Here is a 26773-nt window from a genome sequence, read left to right as displayed (position 1 = left end):
GATGATAAGAATATATTTAGACCGAGACTGATAGCAAAATTGCGCACAAGATTAATGGAAAAAAAATTTTTTCATCCTTCTAGACAACGGGTTACTTGAACTGATTACGTCGCTGGACCACCATGAAATTCACGTGTAAGTGTGTGGGTTTCTCTTTCACGCACTCGCAGAAAGTTAAATTTCTCTGGATGTGTGTGTGACATCCCAGTTCCAACCAATGGAGATCATCTTCCTGCACCACCACACCCCCATTTACCAACTATTCCTACGCAGATTATTTTTTTTTTAAAATCCCAACGTACTTTCTCGCCCTTTTTTCACCTAAAAATCATCGGCTATTCTCGTGATATTTTTTACAAATATGAGTCTGCTGATACTCAAAATTTCACCGGTTAATTTTACCAACAGTAAATTTTATCATCGATTATTGTTACTCCAGTAGCCGTGTTACTACGCGCGAAAGTAGTACCGGTGAATTATTATTTTAGTAATTTTTTAAAAATATTTAAATTTAAAAAATGTAAATTCTAGATGCTAAATTAGTCTTGGTAAATAAAAATCATGCTGAGACATTGATAATGACTTTGAAATCTACTTCAAATATAATTTTTAAAAAGTAAATATGATAATGAAAAAGTCGCGAGCTAAATGTATATATAGATATAGACATTGTATGTATATGTGGAGTGGAGATGTATGTATATACATGTGATAGAGCCTGCGCACAGCTGAGCCCGCGAGTAACCACCTGATTTTTGTGGGATCGGTGTGGGAGAGGATCGACGATAGAGAATGAGAGAGAAGAATAACCAGGAGTAGCAACGGCAGAACACGCACGTACAGCGCGAGCATTTAAATTTTTGACGTGTAGTAGGTGAATGCGTTGTCGAGAAATCCCCTCCGACAACACGTGCTGCCGGCTAAATGCACGACCAGTCTGACCTTCGCAATGTCGCTCCACTATTTGAACCTATCATTTGTTAATATAAGACAAGACACGGGTTTCACTATTATATTTTATTTACATATATTTTATGACAGTGATAATTATTAATACTTCATTTTATTTTTATTATTTAAAAATATAAATATGTACAAAATTTATCTTTTATTTATTTTAATTGCTTTATATGATCCCGAACTGTTCGAACAACAGCTCTTGCACTAGGTAGTACTCCTCGGATAAGGCTCCCTCTAGAACAACTTTTCCTGCTTCACCCTGTGATTTGAATAAATAATAATTAGTGTTATTAATTTTTCTAAAATAGATAAATAAAAATTTTACTTACGCGTCTTACTGCTATGGTGTTGTTGCAGCACCACAGGACACCTCCACTAATCTCAGATGAAATATTTGCTTTAGTGAGGGCTTGCTTGAAATCAGAAAGCTTGATCTCGTTGATGAACAAAAATTCGTGACCTGGGACCTGTAAGATCAAATTACAAGTGACAATTACAGTTAGACTGAATTTTAAAAAAATACTGTGTAATGTTTCAGTAAAAAAAAATACCTCATTAATATTCAAGGGCTCAAGAGCAAAAATTTTTTCTTCCTCAGCTTCATCGTCCTTTGAATCGGCAATGGACGATGAAGTATCTGGACAGACTCGTTCTCGCTCGGTGAACCTCGTGTCGAACCAAGCAACCTCATTGTGACCGTGACATTTTGAAAATTCCAACCCTCTGAGGAGTGCGTCTGTCAATCTCACTTGATAAATATGCGTCTCTGTGGTGACGTCCAGAGTTTCTCCTTGACTTGGGATGAAAACTCGCGCACCAACAGACTGTGCCTGTTGAGCAAGAACTTGGCAGTCTTTTTGAGACCCGCGAACTAAGACGACTCTTCTGGGTCTCAGTTGGGCCAGAATTTTCTGTAAGGATTCTCCGTCAGATCGTCCTTCGAAATCGATGTACATTATGGATGCGTTGACATTTATCGTCCTGGTTATTTGGATGCATTTCGTTGGGGCCTCTGTGGATGTCTCTGTATGTAGAATTGTCTCTTCCGGTTTGAAATCGACATTCTCTTTATTATCTTCAGTCTCGGGGGTTATTTCAGCTATTCTATAATCATCGGGATTAATAATTTCTCCATACTCATCACATTTTATCTTTTCCTCAATAAATGGGAACATTGGATGCTGTTTTTTACTCTGCTTGAAAAAGCCAGGTTTAGATTCTTGTTTGACTAATAAGTCGTGTTTACCCCTGGTACCACCGACTTCTATTTCATCCTCCGACTCAGAACTGATGTCGTCAGTTTCCATCTTCTCTTGCTTCATCATCTCCTGCTTCGCGCGTTCTCTTTTCTGATACTCCTCCAACTCGAATCCTTCTAGTTTCACACGTTTCTTAAGCTCCAATGTAATACTCCGATTACCGCCCTTCTCCATCAGCTCTCTCGCCAGAGTTCCCGGCGACGTTCTGCTGGTAACTATAATACTATTCTGAGGATTCGAACACCACTGAAGAAACAATTCCCGTGAAAATCCACACTCCATGTCTGGAGTACTTGCCAACACAACTTTAGGACTCGGGACGTTGTTCAACTCCTTCATACTATGACAGAGTTGAAGATGTTTAAATTGAAAGGGATTGTTTCGGGCGCCTTCGAAACTTCTCATAAGTTTGTCGCTCATCCACTCAATCTGTGACTTGGCAAACTCGACCACATTATAACTGACATTAGTAAGCAACGCTAAAGAATAAGCTAACAAACCCGACTCTTTGTTGCGCCAGAGCTGGTCCAACATGTGGGCCAACTCCAAGACTCTGCCCGCGGTATCAACGCCAACCAAAACGTTACCACCTCCACGTAATGTTTGCAAAATGTTGGTCATGAGTTTTTCATCACGTGTCCTACGTCTCGCTTGCTGATAACTGGCATTGAAAGCATCCGTTATTAATAATGAGGGTCTTTGCAGTCTTTCAAGCTCGCAACCATTCAAATGTCGCTCTTTCTTGTGGTTAAAGTCCACCGCATAAATGATATCTTCTTCTCCGACTTTAACTATTTTCCAAATCGTACCTCCGATCATGTGGCCCGCTGGCAAGGGTGTCAACGTGACACCGTAGCCTTTGCCCTTCATCGGGACACTCTGATTGTACTTCAACTGGACAATTTTATCAAATGCTGCGTCGACGTCATCCAGCGTAAAGAGATCAAAGTCTTCCAGATCAAGTCGTGACTGTAAATCGATTGATTAAAAAGTTCATTATGAATTCTGAGTATAAATAAAATAAAATACCAACTATGAAATAATTATTTACCTGGTACATGTCGTACATGAACATCTGTCCCATTTTGTAGACAGGAATGGTCGCATATATGGGACAACTGAGGCCGCATTTTCCTACCAAATAAGGCAGAGCTCCTAAGTGAAGTGGATCTGGATATGACAGCAATACTGCATCAATCTGATGCACGTGTCTAGATAATAACAACATGAAAAATATTATATAAATAAAATATTTAAAACTTATTTGAAATCATTAATTTACCTTTTCAATTCCCTAATGAAAGATTCATCAAATTGCTCATTCCAGCCGCAGTCAAGGAGAATTTTAACTTCATCAATCTCCAGCAAATAGCAAGGAGGAGATTCATCCATAGCTCCAGAAATAGCGTGGAGTTTAATAATAGACGTCATTGTTAATTTCAAAAATCCAAAAACTCAAAAATTTAAATTAACAAAAAAAAAAATATCTTGATAAATTAATGATCCTGCAGTTCGCAGACAATTCAAAATTTTCCGATTTTTTTTTTCAACAAATCAATTACAAAAAAATGAAAACTAAAAATAGAAAATTTTAAAAACCACAGGTGCAATTTATTCAAATTTTTTTTTTTTTAAATTTACTGTCTAAAAGAAAATCCAAAAACTATTAGACGTACGCTAACTTCAATACCATGATAAATTATCCAACAAAATATAAAAAAATATGTAAATAAAAATAAAAAGTTAAGGTAAGAATTCGCAGCCGGTGGTTTATAATTTTAGTTAAAATATAAAAATATTCATAAATTTAATGGGGGCAGTAAATAAAAAATCAATTGAAATCGCTTTGGGTTTTTTGTTTTTTTAAATTTAACAAACAATGAACATGCTCGTGATTATTGTTGCCATGTTTACAACAAAATAAAAAACAAAGTTTACTGCGCTGGTGCTGAAATGACGTCGGACGGACATGGAGACTTCCGGCTGCTCTCACGTCGCTCGCATCATAATAACCTATATATATTTATCATATATGTAAACATTACAACAGAGAACAGAGACGTAAAGTCAAACAGTAGCAGTAGTCAGTAGCAGCAACAACAGGAACCAGCAACAGCGAGCAGCAGCAAGAACAACGTCAATGAAATATATCAGCTGATGAGTGACAACAGACTGATGATCGTTGTCTTGGGGACTTGGTTATGGCGACAAGCAGCTCCGATGGTTCTTATACGGCTCCAGCTGATTTTCAATTATCCTCTGAATTAGAAGACGTATCTAGTCGTCTGAGTGTTAATTTATTGAAGTGTCCATTGTGCCATTATAGTAGACGAATATTTTACTGCAGGCAGTGTGTCCAAAATGGTGACTTTGTACATTCAACTTCTGTTTACTCTGAACGGTAATTTTATTTTTAATCATGTCCTGATAAATTTAATAAAATTGTAAAGTCACAGGGAACTGGACAGTAAATTAAAATTTATTATTTTATTTTTACCATTAATTTGACGTTTGGTCCCTAGCTGCTGAACAAGTCCCAATAAAGGGACAAAAAATCCAGAATTAAATTATAAATTTTAATTTAATGTCCGGCTCCCTATGAATTTATAATTTTTTTTTTTTGTGATAAATATTCCTGGTAATTTAAATTATTTTTTACTGCAGGTTTGCGGATAAACAGCTACGGTTGTTACGGTTGAAAGCTGCCAGAGCTCAATTGGAAGAAAAGTGGACCAAAATATTTGAAAAGCATCGTCAGAAAGATAAACTGGTTAATTTATAATTACTATTCAAGATAATCAATAATCTTTATGATGTTATTTTTAATATATATATTTATTTACAGACATGTGATATCAATATATGTAAAGAAAGAGTGAGATTACTACAGAGTCTTATAAATGAAACAAAGCAAAGTATAAACAAAGGTAATAAAATTTTATTCTATAAATAATTTATCGATAATTAAATAATTTATTAACTTATAATGTCTGTAATTAAAATTAGGAAACGAACGGCTGAATATTTTGAAGGATGCCAATTCTCAGATAGTCCAGCGACTGCCGAGACACGAGAATCGGGTCGAAAGAGTCCACGAGTTTATCGGGGAACTCAAGAACAAACAGGAAAAGCAGAGGGGAAATGTTGATAGAAAACGTAAGAGGTTGAAGAGAGTCATCAGAACAGCGGCTAGACAACTAGTCCAATACATATTTCCGCTGTGTCAAGTTGAAGCCGAGCGAAGGTAAAATATTTATTGGATTTAAATAAATTTACGCGTGGATTTGGCGGGTGAGATATAGACGATATATTTTATCAGTTTTTGTCGTAGCGATGATGACAATCCCAGTGCTGATGTCGTAACATGCGCATTAGCTGATGCATCAGGTACTTCGTATGTCAGAGGCCGGTGGATTAGCGACTCTGAAAATAGTTTGGAGATGCACCATCGTATCGTCGCTCCAACTCTACCAGGTTCCGGTGACTATAGCGCTTACTCACTTTGGGGTAAATTCATTACCATTCTTTTTTATTTATTACACTTGTCCGAAGACTGACCAAGCAAAAAAACAGCAGTCATGTTGATGTTGACGGTAGCAATAAATGGATGCTTACATTTAAAAATTCTATTGCAGTTGCAGCAAGTAAAGATGGAACACCAGGGTCTAATAAAGAAAATACGATGAATAATCCCGCGTACAATATCAGTGCAGCTCTTACGTATGCTACTCAACTAGTCAACGTACTTGCTTACTACATAAATGTTAGATTACCATATAAATTAACGTACGGGTATGTGGGCTCATTAATAATTATTAGTAAAAATAAATTATGCGAAGGTGGTAATTATTTATTTATTATCCACAGGGAATTCTGCGGTAATGAAATGTCGGAGCAAAAATTTGCGAGAAAAGTTGCTCGATTAAACAGCAATATATTACATTTATGTTTCACTCAGAATACAAATCTGTCGGTATTACATCCAATGCACACTCTTCAGAATCTTATGCACTTGCTCAATACTGAAATAAGTGATCTTGGCAGGTATGCTTAAAATAGTTTCGCTGGCTTGAGTAATAAAGTATTAAAGTAATATAATTTAGTATCTATCTATATATGTACGAGTAAATATAAATTGAGATGATAAATTTATTAGGATTGGCCCAATGGAAGTGGATCCAAGTATAGTGGAAAAATTACACAACCAGTTGACTTGTGATCTGGAGAACAGCGACGACTCGGGCTCCGACGAAGAGGAAGACGCTTTTAATTGGGAGTGGGAGGCTGTAAGTTTCTGAATAACATATAAATTTATGTAATAAATTAAATTTGAATTATTTATCGCAACAGGTTCCAAATGTCGCGTGTCCGGAAATGCAAGTTCCTCATCCAGGTGCGATAACGAGCCAACAGTCCTCTAGTATTCATGTTAATCAGAGCGTTGCTGGAGGCTTGGTGACAAGTGCCGCGGCTAGTATTGCCTCCATTTGGCGAGGATGGACTACCAATAGATAGAATAAAATAAAAGTAAAAATAAAAAACAATAGTTAATAAAAAGAAATTGAATAACTCATAAAATTGATTTATTTGATTTCTTTTATCTTAATTTTAAAAGATTTCGGACTTTTCAACCTTTGGAGTTATATTTTTTTATCGAAAAAAACAAAAAACATTTGACTTTTTAATCAACGAAACATATTATTATATTAATTCATTAAGCACAATAGAAATAATTCATTAAAAATAATAATAATTATAAACTACATATAACATAAAGTTATTGTTAGTAGAAGTTCAAGTCGTTGTAATATTTATGACGATTATTATATTAATAATAATGATAAAAAATATGTGATATATTCGATTCTATAACAAATATAAGTACATACTCGAATAACAAATAATTATTGTAATTCGAAATATAAATAGTATATTGAAATAGTTTATTGATTGAGTAATAATCTATATTAAGATTTAATTGTAAGTTTTAATTAATAAATATATATCTATCTATATATATATGAATAACAATTTTATATATGAAAAAAAAGTTACAGTACAGTTCACTCCATATAATCAGCACAAATAAAATAAAATAAGTACAATTTTAATAAAAAAAAAAAAAGTTGTCGCAATTAATGGCGACTTTGATTCTCGCAGTGTCTGATAGAATAAACTGTAGATCTCTTGTTTAATTATAAGCGTATTAAAATAATTTTTAATAAAAAACAAAATAAAAAATTAATGTTTTAATTTTTATTCACTAATTAATTAACCACACCAGTCTAGTACTAAAATAATTATAATAATTAACATTACAATTACTTTATTGTAGGTTTTAAAATGAATTGGCAACATTTAAATACATCGTAATTTGTGCAATGGGTAGTAATTAATAATTAAAACTAGAAGACAGTAATGGAAATAAAAATATAAATTTATGTCCATCTGTCAAAGATTACTTACCCTAATTATAAAAAATTAATGAATTGTTATTATTTTATTTATTATTATTGTTTTTTTTGTAATGTTATGGTAGTATGATAAAAAAATAAATAACTGATAATATGATTTGTTAAATGATTTAATTATACAATATTGTTTTTAAATTTTAAGAACAGGACAGGCTTCTCATTCTAACAACAGCCATTTACTATGAAATACAATATATTTTTTATTATCTACTCGAATGGATCGTATCTATTTAAAGTTATATCGAGGATTTTTTACCCTAATATATGAGTGAGCACGTAGCAGACAAGACAATTTTTAAATTTTAAATAAATAAATTCAAATATTGAAATTTAAAAAAATGCGCGTATTCTTAATTTATCTAAGAACGCACTTTTCAAATTTCTTAAACTTAGCGCCAGTTTTTTAAACCGACTTTATTTTGACCCAGGTTCAAATTAATATTGCTAGCATCTATATATTAATAATATATAAATATATCAGTAATAATTGAATTTGGATTAAAAATGAACGGCGGGAAAAACTGGCCCTTCAATTTATTTATTTATTTGTAATGAAGTTTAAAAAATTGACAATTGTCAGCTACATCCGCACTCATCTTAACATACTTATTTTTTATTTATTATTTTTTTTTAAATATTTATTTGCTTGTGTATCTGCCAGGGTGTAATTATATAAATAATAATTAATCCACAGATTACAATGAAAATGCTTTGTACAAAAAAAAAAAAATTATGGTCAGAGGAGCATCAAAACTCGTATTACAAGTACACATATCACACATTGGATATTGTAATAGTTAATAATAATAATTATTTACTTTTTTTTTTCTCGCTATATCAAGAAGATGAAAAGTAAAAGTACCCATGACTTATAACTATTTTGTACAATCATTCATCATTAATAATTATCATATCATCGTTATTACTATTATTATTATTATTATTAATTAAAATTAATATTTAAAATTTAATATTATAATTTATTGATTTGTTATTTTTGTATTATGTCAAATGCTCCATTGCGTAGACGTCGGTGTGTTGTATTCCTGTAACTTTATAGTAATTTGTCGACATTTAAACCTGTCAATTTTTGTAGTTAAGCGTTAACCGCTAAAATTTTTTTTTCGGGTATAAAAACTCATATTTTCATGACTAACTGGATTCTGACGTCTGTAATCATATAACACGTTGCGGTATTTTATTAACGTGCTGTTTTATTTGGAGCACTGATGCGGGTTCAATTTTTTAAAAATTATTTTCCTGCCTTCAGCAGAATTTTTGTGCTAATTTCTTTACACTCAAAGGATTCATGAAAAAAAATATATAAAAATATTACATGCATTCATATTATTTTTAATTTAAAAAAAAAAAACACTGAGCAGAAATAAATTTAATTAGTTTCAGTTTCAATTATTGATATTATCTCATGTAATTTTAATATCTATTTTAGTACTGATGCATTTTATCAGTTGGCACAATTAATTTTTTTTTTTAATTTCCACAAAATTTATTTTGGCACTTTAATTAATAAAGTAATTAATTATAAATTTATTTAAATGATAATTCATATTTTTAAACTGCTGAGTGTTTCTTTAGTTTTATTAAAATATTTAATATATTAGATTAGTGATAATTGTAAGTAATTAGACAAAAAAAATAATTATAATTTATAAAAAGTTGTCATATTCTTTTAGTAAGAGAGAAAAATTTATTACAGAAGAAACAATGATTAGGAAATTGTTGAGTTCGATAGACAAAACGCAAAAATAAATTTCAGGTACGTGAATTTTCATCAATTATCTTACCGGCCTCTAAAAATTTAATAAGTATATAAATATATATTTATGTATTTTTTAAAATTATACCAAACTAAGATAATTAATTTTAAAATTTCTTAAATGACAAGTCATCGGCGACTTGGTCGAAAAAAGGTTTCGCTCTGCAGACTTCAAAGGGATTGACGTTCTGCGTTTTGGCGATCTGGGGAACGAAAAAAGGAATAAGGATTAGGAAGGATGGAAGAAATTTTATGAGGGTAAATAAAAGCATTTTTTAAAAAATAAGCGCGGGTAATATTTAATTAGAGGGAAAATAAGGAAGTAAATAAAGTCGTTGAGAAGATTAACAACAAAATGTCATCTTTTGGATGTTTAAAAATAAATGTAAATATTTAGAGCGTGTTCAGAAAAACACTGAAGACTGATAAATATTTGACCAGATGGTCAGTAAATGGAAAGTCAGGTGATTTAATTTAAACTAGAGGAACGAAAGAAGACTTGATACTGCATTTACCTTCTCCGCAGAGTTTATGAACTTACTATGGTAGTAAAATTGTTCCTCTGGTCAACCAGATAATATTTATGACCGTGGAATTTGAATTTTTCTCTTCCAAAGTTAATTTCTGAACATGCCCTCAAATTTTAAAATTTAAAAGCCATATCGAGGAATGTAAATAATTAATAAAAATAAATGTATGTTAATAAAAAAAGGCTCAAGATTATAAAATATATGAAAACACTTGATTTGCATATTTAATTGGCAGATAAATAAAATAAAAAAAAAATATTAGATATAAATTACCGTAAAATACCCGTATTGCAAGTAATGGGATTAATTTATTCCTCAAAAAAATCGTTGTTTAAAATAAAATGGCCGAGCAATAAATAATTTAAGTCAATTAACTTTTTTTTTTTACAATATATTTGAATATCAATCACGAAAAATAAAAATTTATCATTTGAATAAAAGTTATTTACTCCTCCACATATTTATATCAGATTGGCATTTTTTAAAATATATTTTAAATTCTGCGCTACTAAACACCAACTGATTCTAAAGGTTGTACACAACACCATAAAATGGACAATCTAATAGTTATAATTTTCTCCTGATTAATTACTGTAATCATTATTATTAGTATCAATTTTAATGAATAGATATAATATACATATTATGCCATTGTCAGGGCAATCTTAGACGTCCACCCCTTCTCCCACCCCAATTTTTAAATAGACTTGTCCGCGAAGATTCTAATCACGTTTAGTAAAAATTACAAAATGACTTGCAGTCAAAATAAGAGAACTTTGCATGCAAGTCATCAAATATTTCCATCTCTTATCATTAATTAAAAAACAAATTAAAGCATTAATTGGAAAAATGACAGCGTAATTATAATTTTGCCGGATATAGATTTTTAAAAAATTGACCCGAAGATTTTACGGAAATTTATTTTAAAAAATTTAATTACCAGTTAATTAAAAAAAACTATAAGTAATTTTTCTAAAAAAACGTCGTCTCTTATTCTCATCTCGCCTTAATTTTTCAAATTAATTAATTAATAAAATTATTACAGCTCAAGGTCATAAAAAAAATTAAAAAACGTGGTATCGTCTAAGATTGTCCTTAAGGTTAATCTTTATTAAATTAGTATAGTGTTAATTGTTAATGATCGATTGATTGATTTAATAATGGATGGAGTTGGAAAGGATATTAATCCGTTAAATTCAAAATTAAGGCCCTCGTCAGTGCTACAATTCTACAGACATACTCCATCATCCTTCAATTCCACTCTCTGTCTTTGTTATTTTTTTTTCCACATAATTGCAATAATTACAGTACTTGTAATTATATTTTCAAGATAATATTTATAAACACATGTGGACATTGCTTTTACATATATAATATACGTATATATATTATCTAAGATTAGTTTGTGTGGCCATTATTCCCCAATTGCCGTAATAACTGCATGCGTTTGCTTATTATTATTATTATTATTATTAATTATTTGTAGTTAATAAGAGGGGATGAGCCAATAAAAATGCATGAGCATATTCTTAAAGTGCATGTCCACTAATACTACAAAAATATATAATTTCTATATTTAAATGTTATTATTACATACTCGTTTAGTCAACATACAGAGAAGGATAGAGATAAATTTCTATATATATTGATTTGTTTTAAAATAAAAATCTACAATATGCAACAATATTTTTTTTTCTACCAAATAATTGTACATTTATATCCTCTATACTGTTAATTATTTTTCATCTTTTAATACAAATAACGTTTTTTTTTTTTACAATTATTTTTTGATATGTACGCCTGTACGTACTCGATAAATTCTACTTGGTGTTTAATCAATAATTACGTATCTTTAAATTATTTTATAAAATAATAATTATCAAATGTAAGAAGTTAAAAATATATAAGTAACAAAATCAGAGCAATAACTCTGGTATTTTTTTATTTTTGTCATCAGTTATTTTGATGGATTTTTTTTTTTTTAATAGTCATCATTTTGATGCGATACAAAAGTCACTACGCTGGATTTATTATTCATTAGACATCAATATGTATGAATATGTTTATTACAATCCAACTTTAGTAGTGAACATAATAATTAAAAATTAATAGAATGCCGTGAATTTAATTGTTTAATTTTTTTTTTTCATTTTCGTTAATATTTTTAAGTAGAAGCAACAATTATTTTATCGTAGACAGCGATGTTAATATTAAATTAATATAAAAAAAAAAGTACAACGCACCACATTAAGTAAAGCGCAGATTCACTCAAAACAAACTGGATAAAAAATATAAGCAGTAGCATTATGTCAACATTGTTGTCGATAAATCGCACAATAATTATTAAACAAACAAAAAAAAATCAGTTTGTAAATAAGCAAACTCGTTGACAAAATATTTAACGTATTCGTTATAATGATCCTGAAGTTAGCAGACATTTAAAAATTTTTGGTTTTTTTTTTAACAATTAAATTTGAAGAAAAAAAAAAAAACTAAAAATATGCACATGTAAAAAATTTAAAAAACTACAGGTGCAATTTTTTCAAATATTTTTTTTTTAGGGTTTATCGTCTGAAAAAAAATCCAAAAATTATTAGACGTCTGCTAACTTCAGTATCATTTCGTTATATATAATACAAATTATCAACTATTTGTGTCAATAATTAATAATTACACTGAGACAGTAAATGTTTTTTTATAAAAGCATTACACGGTTTACGGACCCAAGGCTTGAAAAAGAATAGTATCGAAAAAAAGAAAAGTAAATTAATTAAAATGTTAAATGAGCTTTAAATATTAAATACTCTGTTGTAATAAAAATTAGCACGAATAAGTGAAGGTAGGAATTATTTAAATAATAACAGTCGTACATTATATTCAAATAATATCGTATGCAATTTACGTGAGATGTAACGACGTAATTGTAATTTTAATTGAAATTAAAATTAAAATGAAGGATATTCATATTTAAGACTTACGCTCTTCGCTCTGCCGGGACACACTTCTCGAAAGACTTGTTCAATGAGTGGTTGTCTATTACGGAGAAAAATAAATATACAAGTACGTAAATAAAGTTATATGACAATGAGTAATTGTAGGTAAGTTGACGCAAATGAATCACGTTACTTATTCTTAAAGATTAAGTGTTTTGAGAAACGCACGAGCCTGGTAAAAAAAGACGAGATTTAGGAATCTCGAGGCTTTTTACTTTAACCGTTAAAACAAGGCTGCATTACTTGGCTATACCAATTACGCTGTTGCTTAATTGTTTGGAATTAAGCCAAATAGTTATTAGGTAAACTCTATAAGATATATTAATATCAATATATATAATCTTTGTTGAATACTTTACGTAAGCTATTGAAAGAAAGATTATTTGGTTGACGCAAAAGTACGTCAAGATCAGTAGCAACATTTACGTTGGATCGAAAACAATAGATTAGCTCGTGCGTTTAATTAAATTTTATATTTGTATTTATATTTAAAAGTACTCACTTTGCCGGAAGACCGCCTCCAGGGGGTAGATTCGGTAGATCTTGATCAACAAGAATCCGTAGCAGTTCCAGATAATCGAAGCCATCTTTACCCTCTTGTTGTGCAACTATTTCTGTTGAAGAAAAAAAAATAATTATTATTTTTCAAGGTCATTTTAAAGTTTAAATATAAAATCTATTGGTCTAAACGCAACTAATAATTTTAAAATGGGAACTGAACAATGTGTCGGTAAATTAATTTATAAAAGTGCAAGTGTATCCATAAGATAATTAATTAAATAAATTATTAGATAAAAATATAATTGTCAATGTAACGCTTTTTTTTATCTTCTTTTTGTTGCACATTAATCTCGGCGAATAAACTAATTCTACAAGAATAATTTAAAATAACATGCAGCTACAGTGATATATTTTAGTTACGGTACATTTCTTATGGATATAAATTATATCGGGGTGATTTATTTATTATTTTTTATGTTTATTATTTATAATTAATCCACCTCTGGAATTGTGTACTTTTAATCACTTCAATTTTTTATATATATTTATTTCGCTTTATATATATGTATATATATATATATATAGAATTATTGTTTTTTTGTCGACGGCAATAGCAATGACTCTCCATAAGAAATGCATTGCCGTTTAAATTTAATAAAGAGAAATATACAAGAGGAATTTATAAAATCGATCATAAAAAAAATTTGAAAAATTTAAAAAAAAAAACTAACGTGTTGTAAATAAGTTCGCACCTACCTGCGGCGCCTTATAAACTAATTTTCAACACATAAATATAAATATATATATTTTCTTTAAATTTAATTAATATATATGTTACTAATTATTTATATGTAATTAAAGTTGTTACGATTAGAAGTGTCGTGACAACTCCAAGGGTGGATTTATAAAATAATTTATGTATATTTTGTATTGATATTTTATACCTTTAATATATATATTTTATATATATATATTTTTTTATGTATTTCATTTTACTATTTATCGTTTGCGTTAATAATAAATATATTTTATCTAAACAGTATAATTTATTAAGGCTAAAAAAAAAACTACTGTAAGGACTAAATATATTGCACGTAATAATAAAATTCTATTGACTTTTTTATATAAATTTGTACTCTAACTTATATAATAATAATAAAGTGTTCAATTTAATTTGTCAACAGTGCGTGTTTTCTTTACATAAATTTTTTTTTAAAATTTCATTATTAAATCAATAAAATTTATCATAAAACAACTCTCTGTACCATTTACTAATAATACACGATATTTATTTAATCTCTATTATTTTTATTTTCAAATTTTAAATTTATCAAATTACTTAAAAACATTTTAAAAGCTTTTGTTATTTTATTATTTGGCACATTTATCATTTATTTTTGAACACTCGTTCTACGTATACTGTTTTCGTATAACATTTATTATAAAATCACACTGAATTGACTAGTTTTGATTATTATTATTATCAAGGATTTATTATTTCACTCCTTTATAAATATTGCTGCTAAAAATATGATAGCAATTATTCCTTTTAAATATTTATTCATATTTTATCCTCTTAAAAATGACTAGTGAGAACTTGAAAAAAAAACCACCAGATCGGTGTTTGATTGAAGTATTTTCTGCCTCATTAGTAATAATTATCCAAACAAAAGTAAATAATTAAATTGATAAAATATCGTCGACTAAGTAATTACTCTGGTATGGTAAAGGTGTCAAGTTAATTGCTCAGACATATGACAAATGTGTCAGGGAATATATATCTTACAAGTTAAATCTCTTATATAATTAATAGGGTATTTATATATCCATATATAAATGTTGGTGTTTTCTTTTGAAAGGCAGTAATGTGGTTATCTAATTAATTAGATCACAGCAACGAGGGAAACGAAAAATAACGTAACTATTTCCTAAAGACTATTATGATACATATATAATCGATACTAGACGATCGTATTTCATTGGTGTTTGATTTAAGTATTAACTTATCACTTGTTATGTCAGGAGGGCATTAAATCGTTTGTCATGAGTTGTAATTATTAATTAATCACTATAAATAAAAATCCCAGTTAGTCATTTTAAATGACTACTGAGACGTTTTTGATTGACGAAAAACTGGTCCCAATTATGTAACGTTTTTCATACGCAATTCATAGTTAATATTTAGAAATAGATATATCATTTAAATATTAAATTCAAATAAATCTTTCTCAATGTAATAATTTGCCTCAATAAAAGTGTTCTCGCTTTTCCAATTAAATTTTTTTTTTTTATAACTATTTCATTGTCCCCTAAATCACTTTTATTCATCGACGTCGCGCGGCTTGTTTTTTTTTCTTTTTTTAAATATATTTACACTTGACTGCACTGCGCGACGTACAATTGTCAGTTATTATTTTTTCGTACGCGAACGCGAACACGTCTACGCGGATTAAAGCAACAGCATAGAGAAAATATTGAGTGTGAGTATGAAAAATTCAGTGAACCTTTAATTCTCCTCTCGATGGCCGTTTCTAACTCGGCTTCCTTCTTTTGTGCCTCGATACTTGGCTTGGGTGCCGCAGGAAATGTTACCAATACTATGCTCATATTGTCTCTGCTGCCCTGTTTAAAAAAAACATCAAAGATTATCGATTATTATAAAACTTTATATGGTTCAACTGAAGACGTGATTCTTAAAATAAAAAAGTAAAGTTACCTTGTGAAGACAGGTATCAATAACCTGGTTAGTAACAGCCTCTAAGTCATCAGTGAGCAATAATCTTGAGTAAATAAAATCGCAGAGATCTTTATTGGTCATAACGTCCCAAATGCCATCGCACGCGAGTACTAGAAACTCATCGTTCTCCATGTCCCGATCGCGGACAAAAATTTCCGGCTCTGGTGATACTAATTGCTCACATGGTCCACGACCTTCGACATTTTTGTACTCGTAATCACCGAGAGCACGTGACACAGCCAATGAACCATTAACACGCTCGACCATGACGCTGCCACCTGCTGCTTGGATGCGTTCTTTTTCGGCTGGCAGTACGGGCTTGTGGTCTCGTGTTGAGAACACGGGACTTCCTGAACTACAGAGTACAGCTCTTGAGTCACCGCAGTTTGCGATGTAAATGTGTTTGGGTGATATGAATGCACAAACAGCTGTTGATCCAGACTTGTCTTTATTCGTCTCCAGCAGATCGCGCATTTTGTGGTCGAGCCGTAGGAAACCAGAGTGTATGCCCTTTATCACATCCTCGGATTTGAACTCATCTGTTTCTACTATTGAGTCCAGCAAGTGTTCCGCGCTATGCGCGGAAACTAACGCCCCGGCATGCCCGTCAAATACCGCAAAGTAACTCCAGTCGGACAGGCCACCCTCCAAGCCTGTCATCGCACAATGTGCGTCTTCCATCTCCATACGCCATCCTTGCATGCTGGCAACTCCGTACTGCAAATCATTGCCCGCACCGTGCTCGTTGTACTTCTCAGTATTCGGTGTGTCCAAAAATGCCCCCATGCTTGTAATTCGCCTCTACTTTTTTTATCAGTTTCTTTATTTGATTCAAGTTATCTCTCAGCAACTCCTATCAATCTTATCCTTATTCCGTGTCTCCTGTTTCTCTCTCCTTCGAGTTATAGCCTTTTAAGATCTATTATTTATTAAGCATCTTATGTTCAATGACAAAGTCCACTAAATACCTGTAACACATTAAATAGTCTTTCATTAAAAAAAAAAAAAATAGTTACGTTTACACACAAACACACACTCGCATCAACTAAAACTATTTTAAATTAATTATTATGCAATTCTTCAAAATATTTGATATTGTTATCTATTTATCATAAATCTAGGCATCATTTTTGTTTCTTAATCACATAATAACTTGCGATAAATCCATATACATATACATGTAAGTGTATATATATATGTATACCTAGAGCGTTAAGATATTAGGAGGCATTTTCACATGACCTATTCTCAAAACGATAAATTTAGTTTGGAAATTTACAGTAGAATGGAAGCAGAAACGTATGATGGGAACCTTGAGATGGGTGAATGACTTATTATATTAACCGGTATTTAATTTATATCAACTGATTGTTATATCATAATATTTTTTGCGCCTAAAAAGTGATGATTAAATAATAATAATAATAATAATAATAATAATAATAATTAGCACACGCACTAATCACAAGATAAAGTCACAAGGGATGCGTTTGGTGAATTAAAAAATAATTAATCATGCAGGAGTAATTTTTTTTGCGAAAAATAAATTTACGTGCTTAGCCATGAATTTAACATAAAAAATGACCAAAACTTACGTCGATTCAACATGACCGGTTATCATCGTAACTTTATATCTTACGTACAACGAAATGTATACTATTAACTAAAATAATAATATATATGAGTTAATAAAACTGATAGATTATTAGAATAAATAATAATAATAATAGTAATAATAATTAATCCACAAGTCTCATGTTTTTATTACCAAGCCACGCGAATATCACCGTCACCATGTCTCTTAATGTTTTCTCTTTCTAGCTGGGCAGCACTAGCTCCTTTAGCTTCTGCTTAGCTCTTCTGCTTGTACACACACACACACAGAAAGAAACAGGAAAATCGACTTGTATGAATGGCGGACACGCACACCACAAGATAAACAAATGCGCATGCGCGAGTCTATAAATAACTTCTGAGTTATGTCGACACTTTTGACCAATTGAATTTTATCAACTCACTCGATGTTCACTTCGACGGCTCCCATTGGTCTTCATTTCAGTTCAGACCGAGGATCCAAGAACTGATGACAGAAAATTATTCAACGAGAAAATTTTAAATGTTGGAAACTTACAGTTGGCAAAATTGTTGTAGATGGCGGGAAAATTTGATTTTATTTTAGCGGACAAGTGAAACTGGGACAGGTACTGGTTATCGTGACCTACGAAATAATCAACGATCTATGATCCTGAAGTTAACAGACAATTGATAATTTTTGGATTTTTTTTTACAATAAATTTATGAGAAAAAAAAAACTAAAAAAAATGCACGTAGAAAATTCAAAAAACTACATGTGCAATTTTTCAAAGTACTTTTTTTTTATTATTTATATTGTAAAAAAAAATCCAAAAATTATTAGACGTCTGTTAACTTCAGTATCATAACGATCTTGAAGTTAGCAGACAATTAAAAATTTTTTGATTTTTTTTTGAACAATTAAATTTGAAGAAAAAAAAAAACTTAAAATATGCACATGTAGAAAATTAAAAAAACCATAAGTGCAATTTTTCAAAATATTTTTTTATTCAAATTTATCATTTTTAGACAAAATCGAAAAATTATTAGACGTCGGCTAAATTCAGTATCATAATAATCACCTGATAATTAGGATTTTTAGAGTTAAAAATAGAGAATTACTATCAGCAAGCAATTTAATTGTAGAGAAGATACAAATATTCACTTCTTTGAGAAGAAAAGCAGTCACGCTTGCGCAGATGTAAAATTTAGTATCTAAAAATTTTGATCAAGTATACAGCGGATGGAGCGAAATTATTTATATGTGCCCTGATAATTATTTTGATTACAAGTTGACAGAAATCTACAAGCGAAATAAGATGTCAAGTCAACTGCAAAAACGATGGTGCAAATAATTGACGGTAACTTGTAGTCAATTTAGAAGTAAAATTTTCCTCGCGACCTTCTGTCGGATTTGAATTAATTTTTGCGCTAAGTTTTTTTTCCGCAACTTTCTGGACCAACTTGCAATCCTACAGCTGTAGATTTTCGACATTTTGTAATCACAATGCAGTCAAAACTTGCAACAGCAGAATTTGACGTTAATCTGACAACGACAGAGTTTTTTTGAAGAGAAAGTGTGGCTATCAGTATATATTTTATTATAGAAAAGTTGATGATGCTCCTTTATGTTTCTGAAACTGTCAAAAAATCTTTTATTTATCAATAATTATAAAAAATATTTTAATTAATAAGGCTGCTGTTTATTTATAAACATCAATTTTTATAAATAATAAATAGTACGAAGAAAGTATAAATCATTTAATAATCAATTTTACTTCTTGCCAATTAAAATTATTTTTTAAGTACGAAACCGAGATCTCTCGGCTTCATAAATTCTTTAACTAGATCATCAGTGATAGTTTTCCTGCGTTCTTGATGTGAACCTACAACCTCCTGGAGTATTTTAATCAATTCTTGCTTCAATTCTCCAGTCAGCAAAGCTCCGCTTGTATAGTTCTGTAAATAATTCAATTATTCATTAAATGAGTGATGTTTTGATAATAAAAAATATTATTTACCTTTTTGATTTCACTCAATTTATCATCATCTTCGAGGAAAAACCGTAACCACTGGTAAGAAATATCTATATCACAGTTCCCACCGAGTTTTCTGTGCTCCTCAACAGTAGTCTGTCCGCCAGAAAACGCGTGTTTATTTATTTTACTTTTAATTTGTTTAGGAGTGTCTGTTAAAAATATTGCCGAGTTTACATCACTGGCAGACATTTTTGTTTGCGATCCTTGCAGAGCTGGGAAAAATGAGGAATGCAACAACGCCGGCTTAGGAAAACCCATTTTGGGAGCAACATCTCTGGACATTCTGAAGTACGGATCCTGATCAATGCCGCAGGGAATCAGACAGGGCAATTTAGCATCTCCAAAAATAAATGGAAACGTGCTGGAAAACGCTGGCGCTGCTTGAGTTGGTGGAAACGAAATTTTACCAACTGGATCACTGTCACCGAAGCCGAATATTCCCTTAATCTGATTGAAGGTCACCGACTTTTGGATTCTTATCATATTTTGATAAAACGCTGGGTTACTGCCAATGTGCTCAAGATTTGAAAATATGAAGGTTTTATTTAAATCAAAACCACAGGCAATTATGTCCTTAGCATTTTCATATGACAGCTTAATGGCATCTTCTATTTTAATATTTTTCCATATTGACTTTTCATCATCAGTCAGTTGGATCACCAGCGGAACGTTAAATACGTCTTGGAGCCATTTACAAAAGACAAAAGGTATCATATGTCCGACGTGCATTGCATCTGAACTGGGACCTCTTCCTGTGTACAAGTAAAACGGCTTGCCCTGTTCATACAAATTCAATACTGTGTGCATATCCCGGTGTGAAAAAAATATACCACGGCGCAGAAAATGATGACAGGGTTTTCCCGTTATTTTTTCAAATCTATCCAACAATTCCTGATCTATCTTCGAGCTGCCAAACCTCTCTAAAATAAATAAATACAATTCATCAAAAAAGTTATCATTCATATTGATTTTGAGCGATTGGAAACTGTACTCACTTATTAATTTATCGTAATCTATCCCCGTATCATTGGTACTTTCAACAGTCCAAGGAGTAACGACATCGTCTTGCGAGTTGTCTCCATTAACCTCTAACTTCTCAATGCCCACTGTTTCGGACTCCATTTATTCTTATTATTAGTATTAGTCTAGTAAATATTAAGCCGTTAAATACTGATTATTGTTGTTTGGTTATAATTCATTAATTCACAGACCGTTTTTTAAATTTGTTATCACAAATTGTGAGTAAAAAATTACTCAACACTTAGCTAACGGCTGTTGACTTAGCATGTGCATGTGGGTGAGGATGTGATGCAGTAACGTGAAAACAAAAAAAATTTCATCATATTTGAAACTAGGTCAGTGTACTGCGGAATGATAAAGTAGAAATTATTGTCACATTTTACGAGTGTTAGTAATAAAGAAATTTCAGGTTTAATTCCAAATTATATTTTTTCAAAATTTACTATTAACACCCTAATTAATATAATTATTGACACAAATGATTTTTAATAAAATAATTAAATTTTAATTTTGAAATTTCGCGCCAAGTTGGCGCTACTGCGCGCCGCTGTATTTGACGTTCAAATTTTTGCTAAAGTGGGGGGAGGGATGAATCGGAAAATCGATTGTTTTGTATCAACTGGCGGTTCGATAGCGGCAGTCAGTATGATCGATAATGGCAGTAGTGGTCCAGATTCTCTTTACGTTTGAATTGAAAGACAGAATTGCAGTGGCGTCGTGTAATTATCCATGAATTTATTGCTCATAGTTATTGTTTAATTAAATTGTGGAGTGTTTGTAAAATTTAAATTGTGCAAAGTGTCTGTGGTGTCAAGTGCTAAGTGTTAAGTGATAGTGTAAAATGTTGCTGATAGCTGATGCTGATCCCTTCCAAGTTCCTGAGCAAAATCATCTGGCATCGTCTGGTGGGAAATAGCAGTCAAGTGACGTTTTTTAGCTGAAATACACTTGGAGCAATTTAATTCAAATCTCCAAGTGTATTTGGACACCCTTCTGCATTTTATTTCCCCGCCAAGGTTTGTTCAAACACTCAAGTGTTTTTTTTTTAATTTTTAAATATTTTTCTATCATATTCTGCCGCCATTTTATTTTGACGTAAGAATTTTAATTTGTGCTGGTTCTAAATTTTAATTAAAAAATCATTTGTGGTGAAAAAGACTTAAAATTTTATGATACTGAATTTAGCAGACGTCTAATAGTTTTTTGATTTTAGAAAAAGTGATTAATTATAAAAATACAAATTTTTCGGAAAATTGCACCTGTAGTTTCTTTAATTTTCTACATGTGCATATTTGAAAATTTTTTTTTTTGTCTCTAATTGGTTGAAAAAAAATTCAAAACTTTTTCATTGTCTGCTAACTTCAGGATCACAAAATTTTATGATCCTAAAGTTAGCAGACAATTTAAAATTTTTGGATTTTTTTTTCAACAAATAAAATCCAAAGAAAAAAAATCCAAAAAAATGCACATATAGAAAATTGAAAAAACTACAAGTGCAATTTTTTTAAATATTTTATTTTTATAATTCATTGTTTTGAATAAATTTCAAAAATTATAAAACGTCAGCTAACTTTAGTATCATCAAAATTTTTCATAATTAAGTAGACGAAAGTTAAATTCAATTTGAATAAAATTAATGGGAAAAGGCGCGGATTTGAAATAATACGCGAAGTTTTAATGGCACATTAGTTCTGTATAATTTTTTTTTTTCAAATTAATAAGAAAGTAAATATATCATGACACTGAAGTTAAAATTTTCAAACGAAACCACGCAAGTCATCAATGATTTGGAATTTTAATTACCAATAATTTTCAATTAATTAAGTCAAAAGTTTTTGAACCTCTTCTTTAAATTTTTCTAATGACCTCGGGCCAAAATGTTTATACCGCTCCGCAGATCTGCCGCAGGTTCATGAAAACACTTTGATGTTTATTATCGAGTTTGAAATCAAATTAACTCGGCTGTAAAAAATTTGGTTCCATCAAATAATAGAAAAAAAAGCAATCAAATAAAATAAACAGAAACATTTATTTCATTTTGTTTACTTTACAATTCAATGGTAGTAATATTAATAAATAAAACAAACATTGATGTTATAGTTTTCTTTATTGACTTTTTGATTTCACGTAATAATAAGTTGAACTTTTTTATATCAGAATAACCGATGAATAATTTAGATTTTTACAGAGGAAATATAAGCTTTTTCATAAAAATATATATATGGATATGAATGTATCTGTATCTGTGATTTAATTATGGATTCCTTTGGTATCATTCTCATTTTTTTTAACTTTATTGTGAGTATCGGACGCAGTTGCTACAGAATTTTCAGTATCAGAAATACTAAAAATTCTATATAGAGGTACGTGAGTTTTGACAGGTAACTGATCATATATGAGAAAGTACATACATGTGCTTTGCTTATACGTATAAAAAGTAGCTCTGTTACATCTTTTAATTGGCATTTGATATACATAAGTTTTGAAGTTTTTATATTTATTTAATAATTAATTTTTGTCATACTAAAAATCTATTTTACAAACAGCTTTTAATTTTTGAGGAAACATTTGCATTACATTTATAAATTTTGTTGCCATGTACAAGCGCATTGTTTGCAATAATTATTTGATTTTTTAAAAAATGAAAAAAAATAGAGTTGTAATTAAAACTCTTAATTTTAATTAATTTGAGCTACAACTATTCGAGTTAATTTTGGTCCTTAATTATTTTTCTTCATTTATTTTTAAAACTTTTAATTACAAATATATGTATTCAACTGTCGCAATCAAAGCTTTGGCAATTGAATTCGCTCAAATTGGCACAATAAATAAATTATTGATGAAAAAATTATTATTAATTATCTTACAGTAAATATACATAATATATATACAGACACATATATATTATTTGTTTTATTTTATTTTTATACAGGTACAACAATCATTTCTCTTCCAATTTCTATCACAGTAATCGGTCATCAATATATTGGATAATTTTTGCTGACTCGATTTCAATCCATACCCCAATCGTTAAAAAATTACTTATCAATTCATGTCTCTCCTTTTAATTAATAGTCTCTATATTATTTTAAAAACTACACATCGACGCGACAAATCACGATCATCGAACAAATAATTTTTGATTTATTATATTTTATTATTTGATAATTACATCTTCGTCTCAGTAGTAATAAATTGACGTCGATGATGTTATTATTATTAATATTTATTTGTACAATTTTAAATCCATTTAAGATTAAATAATTAATCTCCCTAGGCAGATTCACACTCTAACACCGATACCAGGTGAGCCCTTAATCTCGACGGAGGGTGAACAAATGTCAATGGGCGTGGGTGTAGCAAGTGGCGCTAATCTCAAATTTTTTTTCGACCCATTTATTATTAAATCTTTGCTGGTATTGAGACAAATTTTCCCTCTATGGCCCATCATCTGCAGCCTTAAAATAGCATGCCGACACCTAAACATTACCGACTCTGTTGATTTGCTTTGATGTGATTCATTTTCTGGTCGTTTGTTGATACTGTTATTATGGTTATTATTATTATTTAAAATTTTATTATTAACTGAAGACACTGAGGAGTGAACAGGAGGGAGGATCCAGCGTCGTGGATCCGGCGTTGACTCTTTTATCTCAGTGTCTTCTAGTGACGTAAAAACATCAGAGTCTGGATTAGATGGTGCTTCAAAAAATGACTCACGCAGGGATGAACTCAGTGGGTCGGGACACATAAATGAATCCAGACACGTTACGTCATTCAAATCACTCCCGCTGTTACAAGTCTGACAATTATTAACGGAATATGAGGAGGGTGACTTTTGGTGTTCGTTTATATTAGAAATAATCTCCTGACTTCTGGAAGCTTCCGACCACCGTAAGTCCGAGGGTCTTCGTGAGCTAAATCTCGTGGAATCATGCTCGGGAAAAAGATTAGTACTTGATCGCCGTAATTCGGGAGATTGTGACGTTTTAGATAAAGCTGCAATCAGTTCGTCCGGATCTATTGATCTCAAAGTATGACTAGAGACATCGGGACTTATTTTTCTATCAAAATCTTCGATGTTAAGCAAAACATAAGGAAAGGGATCTGAGTGTCTTACTGGGCTCTTTGAGCTGCCACGTCTTGTTTGAGGATACCGGACTGCTTCCGGGTCATCCGCAGACTCTTCTTCCCTTAATGCTGCTAAAGGAGGAAAATCAACTTGCGGGCTCGGCGGTTCTGAGTGAATAATAGGAACAGTTAGTGTACTTGTAAGTCTTGCGGGCTCTAATAATTTTGAGCAAGTTGATCTTTCAATTCCACAACTGATGGACTCCGAGTGCCTCAGGCTATCCAAGTACTTCTGTGGCGCTTGTAGATGTGAGGACGATGATGTTGATGCAGTAGTCTGCTGCGAACCACGAAAATTATAGAGCCGATGGTGTTCCGGGTGAAAGAAGCTTGTAAGTTTATTTGCGGTGACAGTAAGCTGTTTTGATGCCGCCTGCCGCCATTTCGCAGCAATCTCGCTCCTGGTTTTTACGGGGTTTAAGTCCCGAGACGTTTTTCTGTCTGGCTTACGAGATTGAATAAGACATCTGGAGTGATCTAGGCTTTGAACAGAGTACCGATGACACTCAGGCACCACAACTCGATGACTGTGTGACTTGACAAGATTAATAGCTTTGATGTTGGAATCGGACATAGAGGCCAGACCGGAGTCTCTTCGTTGATTAAAGCGTAGTAATGTGTCTTTGTGAAGTCCTTCACCCAGATCCACGCTGTCGCTGTATGGTGTGTCTACATTCAACGTAGGATCTGACAAAGCGTTTAGTTTGAGCGTTCTTCGACTATTTATATCACTCTTCAAGTTCTGATACGAAATGAATTTAAATTGATTCAAATTATTTCCCTGGTTATCTCGTTGATGTTTGCCACAGCACGCCATCGGTTTGTGATTCAATTTACGTAAATGACGAATTTTATTAAAAGTCGGATCAAGTAAATATTTAAGATTTTTTATTTTATCTACATTATGATTCGTATCTATGACATGGCATCTATCAATAGCAAAGTCAGCCCCGAGCATTTTAGCAAGGTCGTGAACATCCTCTTCGATTACATCGACGACCGACTCATACTGGGAAAAACGCTTACCCGAATCATTGCCCTCGGGAGAAATCTCAACATTATTACTCGTCGTCTCCGAGCGCTTGTCCTTTACTGGATAAAAATTATTTTGTTGTTTTGCTGCGAAGCAATCCTCAACAGGCGGTCGTCGATCCTCGTGGCTCTTGTTTACCGCAGCAAGCTCGAGATTAGAACCACCACGACCGACTGGTGAGCATCCGTACCGACTTGGATGAATGCCAAAGAGGGTCACTACGTCCTCGGCTATTTTCCCAGCTGCTACACGCATTTCGCCGTGATGAAAAGCATAGATCCAGGGATTTACGCCGCTGTGAGCTAGAATCGGGAGTCCAAGCCACACAACTGACCACTCCGAAAGGATACGAGTACCACAAAATACATCAAGCAGCATGCACGCCTGAAAAATATCACAAATTTAAATTATTTAATATTTATTAAACTAAAATGTATGAATATATGTTCTATTAATAAATGGAATGTTATATATGAGACAGTTGTTTCTCAAATTAAATTAAAGCGGCATCAGGATCCTTTGACAGATATTATTAAATTACAGGGCAGTGAATAGCCGTCGGATAAACCGCATGATATCTACAGATAAATAAACAATATAAAGAAGGTACAGACAGAAGCGACTGAAATAATGCACCAGCTGGCCTCAATATGCCTTTCATTCCTTCAGCAAAAGAATTTAACTTTGTCCAAGTGCTGAAACCAGGTCAGCTCAACCGGGAATTTAAATCACCGGTGGTCGTCAAAT

General features: G+C 31.4%; 5 protein-coding genes across 9 annotated transcripts in view; 1 reads left to right on the top strand and 4 right to left on the bottom strand.

Annotated features, from left to right (window-relative positions):
* Nucleotides 1-1046: 1046 nt before the first annotated feature.
* LOC130675480 (probable cleavage and polyadenylation specificity factor subunit 2) lies at nucleotides 1047-4139 on the bottom strand. Its single transcript, XM_057481207.1, has 5 exons — nucleotides 3502-4139; nucleotides 3271-3430; nucleotides 1512-3188; nucleotides 1290-1427; nucleotides 1047-1219 (listed from the first exon to the last, which is right to left on the bottom strand). Exons 1-5 carry the CDS (start codon nucleotides 3648-3650, stop codon nucleotides 1127-1129), a joined length of 2217 nt encoding a protein of 738 aa, XP_057337190.1. The 5' UTR covers nucleotides 3651-4139; the 3' UTR covers nucleotides 1047-1126.
* A 126-nt stretch (nucleotides 4140-4265) lies between these two features.
* LOC130675487 (beclin 1-associated autophagy-related key regulator) lies at nucleotides 4266-7636 on the top strand. Of its 2 annotated transcripts, none has more exons than XM_057481220.1 (9): nucleotides 4266-4620; nucleotides 4884-4989; nucleotides 5065-5146; nucleotides 5226-5463; nucleotides 5539-5726; nucleotides 5855-6011; nucleotides 6087-6263; nucleotides 6376-6505; nucleotides 6570-7636. In XM_057481220.1, exons 1-9 carry the CDS (start codon nucleotides 4421-4423, stop codon nucleotides 6732-6734), a joined length of 1443 nt encoding a protein of 480 aa, XP_057337203.1. In that variant the 5' UTR covers nucleotides 4266-4420; the 3' UTR covers nucleotides 6735-7636. The 2 variants fall into 2 exon arrangements, with proteins under 2 accessions (XP_057337203.1, XP_057337204.1); XM_057481221.1 differs by having other exon boundaries at nucleotides 4267-4620; nucleotides 5551-5726.
* Nucleotides 7637-7787: 151 nt separating this feature from the next.
* On the bottom strand, nucleotides 7788-18152 carry LOC130675489 (protein phosphatase 1B). Of its 3 annotated transcripts, none has more exons than XM_057481225.1 (7): nucleotides 18000-18151; nucleotides 17827-17894; nucleotides 16211-17199; nucleotides 15999-16116; nucleotides 13496-13607; nucleotides 12979-13033; nucleotides 7788-8863 (listed from the first exon to the last, which is right to left on the bottom strand). In XM_057481225.1, the coding sequence occupies exons 3-7, from the start codon at nucleotides 17015-17017 to the stop codon at nucleotides 8846-8848; spliced, it is 1110 nt and encodes a 369-aa protein (XP_057337208.1). In that variant the 5' UTR covers nucleotides 17018-17199; nucleotides 17827-17894; nucleotides 18000-18151; the 3' UTR covers nucleotides 7788-8845. The 3 variants fall into 3 exon arrangements, with proteins under 3 accessions (XP_057337208.1, XP_057337206.1, XP_057337207.1); XM_057481223.1 differs by lacking the exon at nucleotides 7788-8863 and adding an exon at nucleotides 9423-9673 and having other exon boundaries at nucleotides 18000-18152; XM_057481224.1 differs by lacking the exons at nucleotides 7788-8863; nucleotides 17827-17894 and adding an exon at nucleotides 9423-9673 and having other exon boundaries at nucleotides 18000-18150.
* Nucleotides 18153-19484: 1332 nt separating this feature from the next.
* On the bottom strand, nucleotides 19485-21162 carry LOC130675488 (tryptophan--tRNA ligase, cytoplasmic). The gene is made up of 3 exons (XM_057481222.1): nucleotides 20838-21162; nucleotides 19825-20762; nucleotides 19485-19762 (listed from the first exon to the last, which is right to left on the bottom strand). Exons 1-3 carry the CDS (start codon nucleotides 20962-20964, stop codon nucleotides 19598-19600), a joined length of 1230 nt encoding a protein of 409 aa, XP_057337205.1. The 5' UTR covers nucleotides 20965-21162; the 3' UTR covers nucleotides 19485-19597.
* Nucleotides 21163-22950: 1788 nt separating this feature from the next.
* LOC130675473 (uncharacterized) overlaps nucleotides 22951-26773 on the bottom strand; it is a 34802-nt gene continuing 30979 nt past the window's right edge. For both annotated transcript variants that reach the window (XM_057481190.1, XM_057481191.1), the window contains exon 5: nucleotides 22951-26410. In XM_057481190.1, coding sequence (XP_057337173.1) covers nucleotides 24146-26410 — 2265 coding nt within the window. In that variant the 3' untranslated portion in view covers nucleotides 22951-24145. The remainder of the gene's footprint in view (nucleotides 26411-26773) is intronic.

The sequence above is a fragment of the Microplitis mediator genome, chromosome 10 (assembly GCF_029852145.1).
Source record: "Microplitis mediator isolate UGA2020A chromosome 10, iyMicMedi2.1, whole genome shotgun sequence".
Taxonomy (NCBI): domain Eukaryota; kingdom Metazoa; phylum Arthropoda; class Insecta; order Hymenoptera; family Braconidae; genus Microplitis; species Microplitis mediator.
Note: the sequence above shows the minus strand (reverse complement) of the source record. Positions and strands in the feature narration are given on the sequence as shown.

What these genes read in the sequence shown, in the direction of transcription:
- LOC130675480 (XM_057481207.1), bottom strand. Translation starts at nt 3,650, where the DNA reads ATGACGTCTATTATTAAACTCCACGCTATTTCTGGAGCTATGGATGAA. An exon ending in TTCATTAGGGAATTGAAAAG is followed by an intron (nt 3,431 to 3,501) that starts GTAAATTAATGA and finishes GTTATTATCTAG; the next exon opens with ACACGTGCATCAGATTGATG. An exon ending in AGCCCTTGAATATTAATGAG is followed by an intron (nt 1,428 to 1,511) that starts GTATTTTTTTTT and finishes TTGATCTTACAG; the next exon opens with GTCCCAGGTCACGAATTTTT.
- LOC130675488 (XM_057481222.1), bottom strand. Translation starts at nt 20,964, where the DNA reads ATGGAGTCCGAAACAGTGGGCATTGAGAAGTTAGAGGTTAATGGAGAC. An exon ending in AGATTACGATAAATTAATAA is followed by an intron (nt 20,763 to 20,837) that starts GTGAGTACAGTT and finishes TATTTATTTTAG; the next exon opens with AGAGGTTTGGCAGCTCGAAG. An exon ending in AATTGAGTGAAATCAAAAAG is followed by an intron (nt 19,763 to 19,824) that starts GTAAATAATATT and finishes AATTATTTACAG; the next exon opens with AACTATACAAGCGGAGCTTT.
- LOC130675487 (XM_057481220.1), top strand. Translation starts at nt 4,421, where the DNA reads ATGGCGACAAGCAGCTCCGATGGTTCTTATACGGCTCCAGCTGATTTT. An exon ending in CAAGTTGAAGCCGAGCGAAG is followed by an intron (nt 5,464 to 5,538) that starts GTAAAATATTTA and finishes ATATTTTATCAG; the next exon opens with TTTTTGTCGTAGCGATGATG. An exon ending in TTAATTGGGAGTGGGAGGCT is followed by an intron (nt 6,506 to 6,569) that starts GTAAGTTTCTGA and finishes TTATCGCAACAG; the next exon opens with GTTCCAAATGTCGCGTGTCC.
- LOC130675489 (XM_057481223.1), bottom strand. Translation starts at nt 17,017, where the DNA reads ATGGGGGCATTTTTGGACACACCGAATACTGAGAAGTACAACGAGCAC. An exon ending in TTGATACCTGTCTTCACAAG is followed by an intron (nt 16,117 to 16,210) that starts GTAACTTTACTT and finishes TTTTTTAAACAG; the next exon opens with GGCAGCAGAGACAATATGAG. An exon ending in GGAGGCGGTCTTCCGGCAAA is followed by an intron (nt 13,034 to 13,495) that starts GTGAGTACTTTT and finishes TCTCCGTAATAG; the next exon opens with ACAACCACTCATTGAACAAG.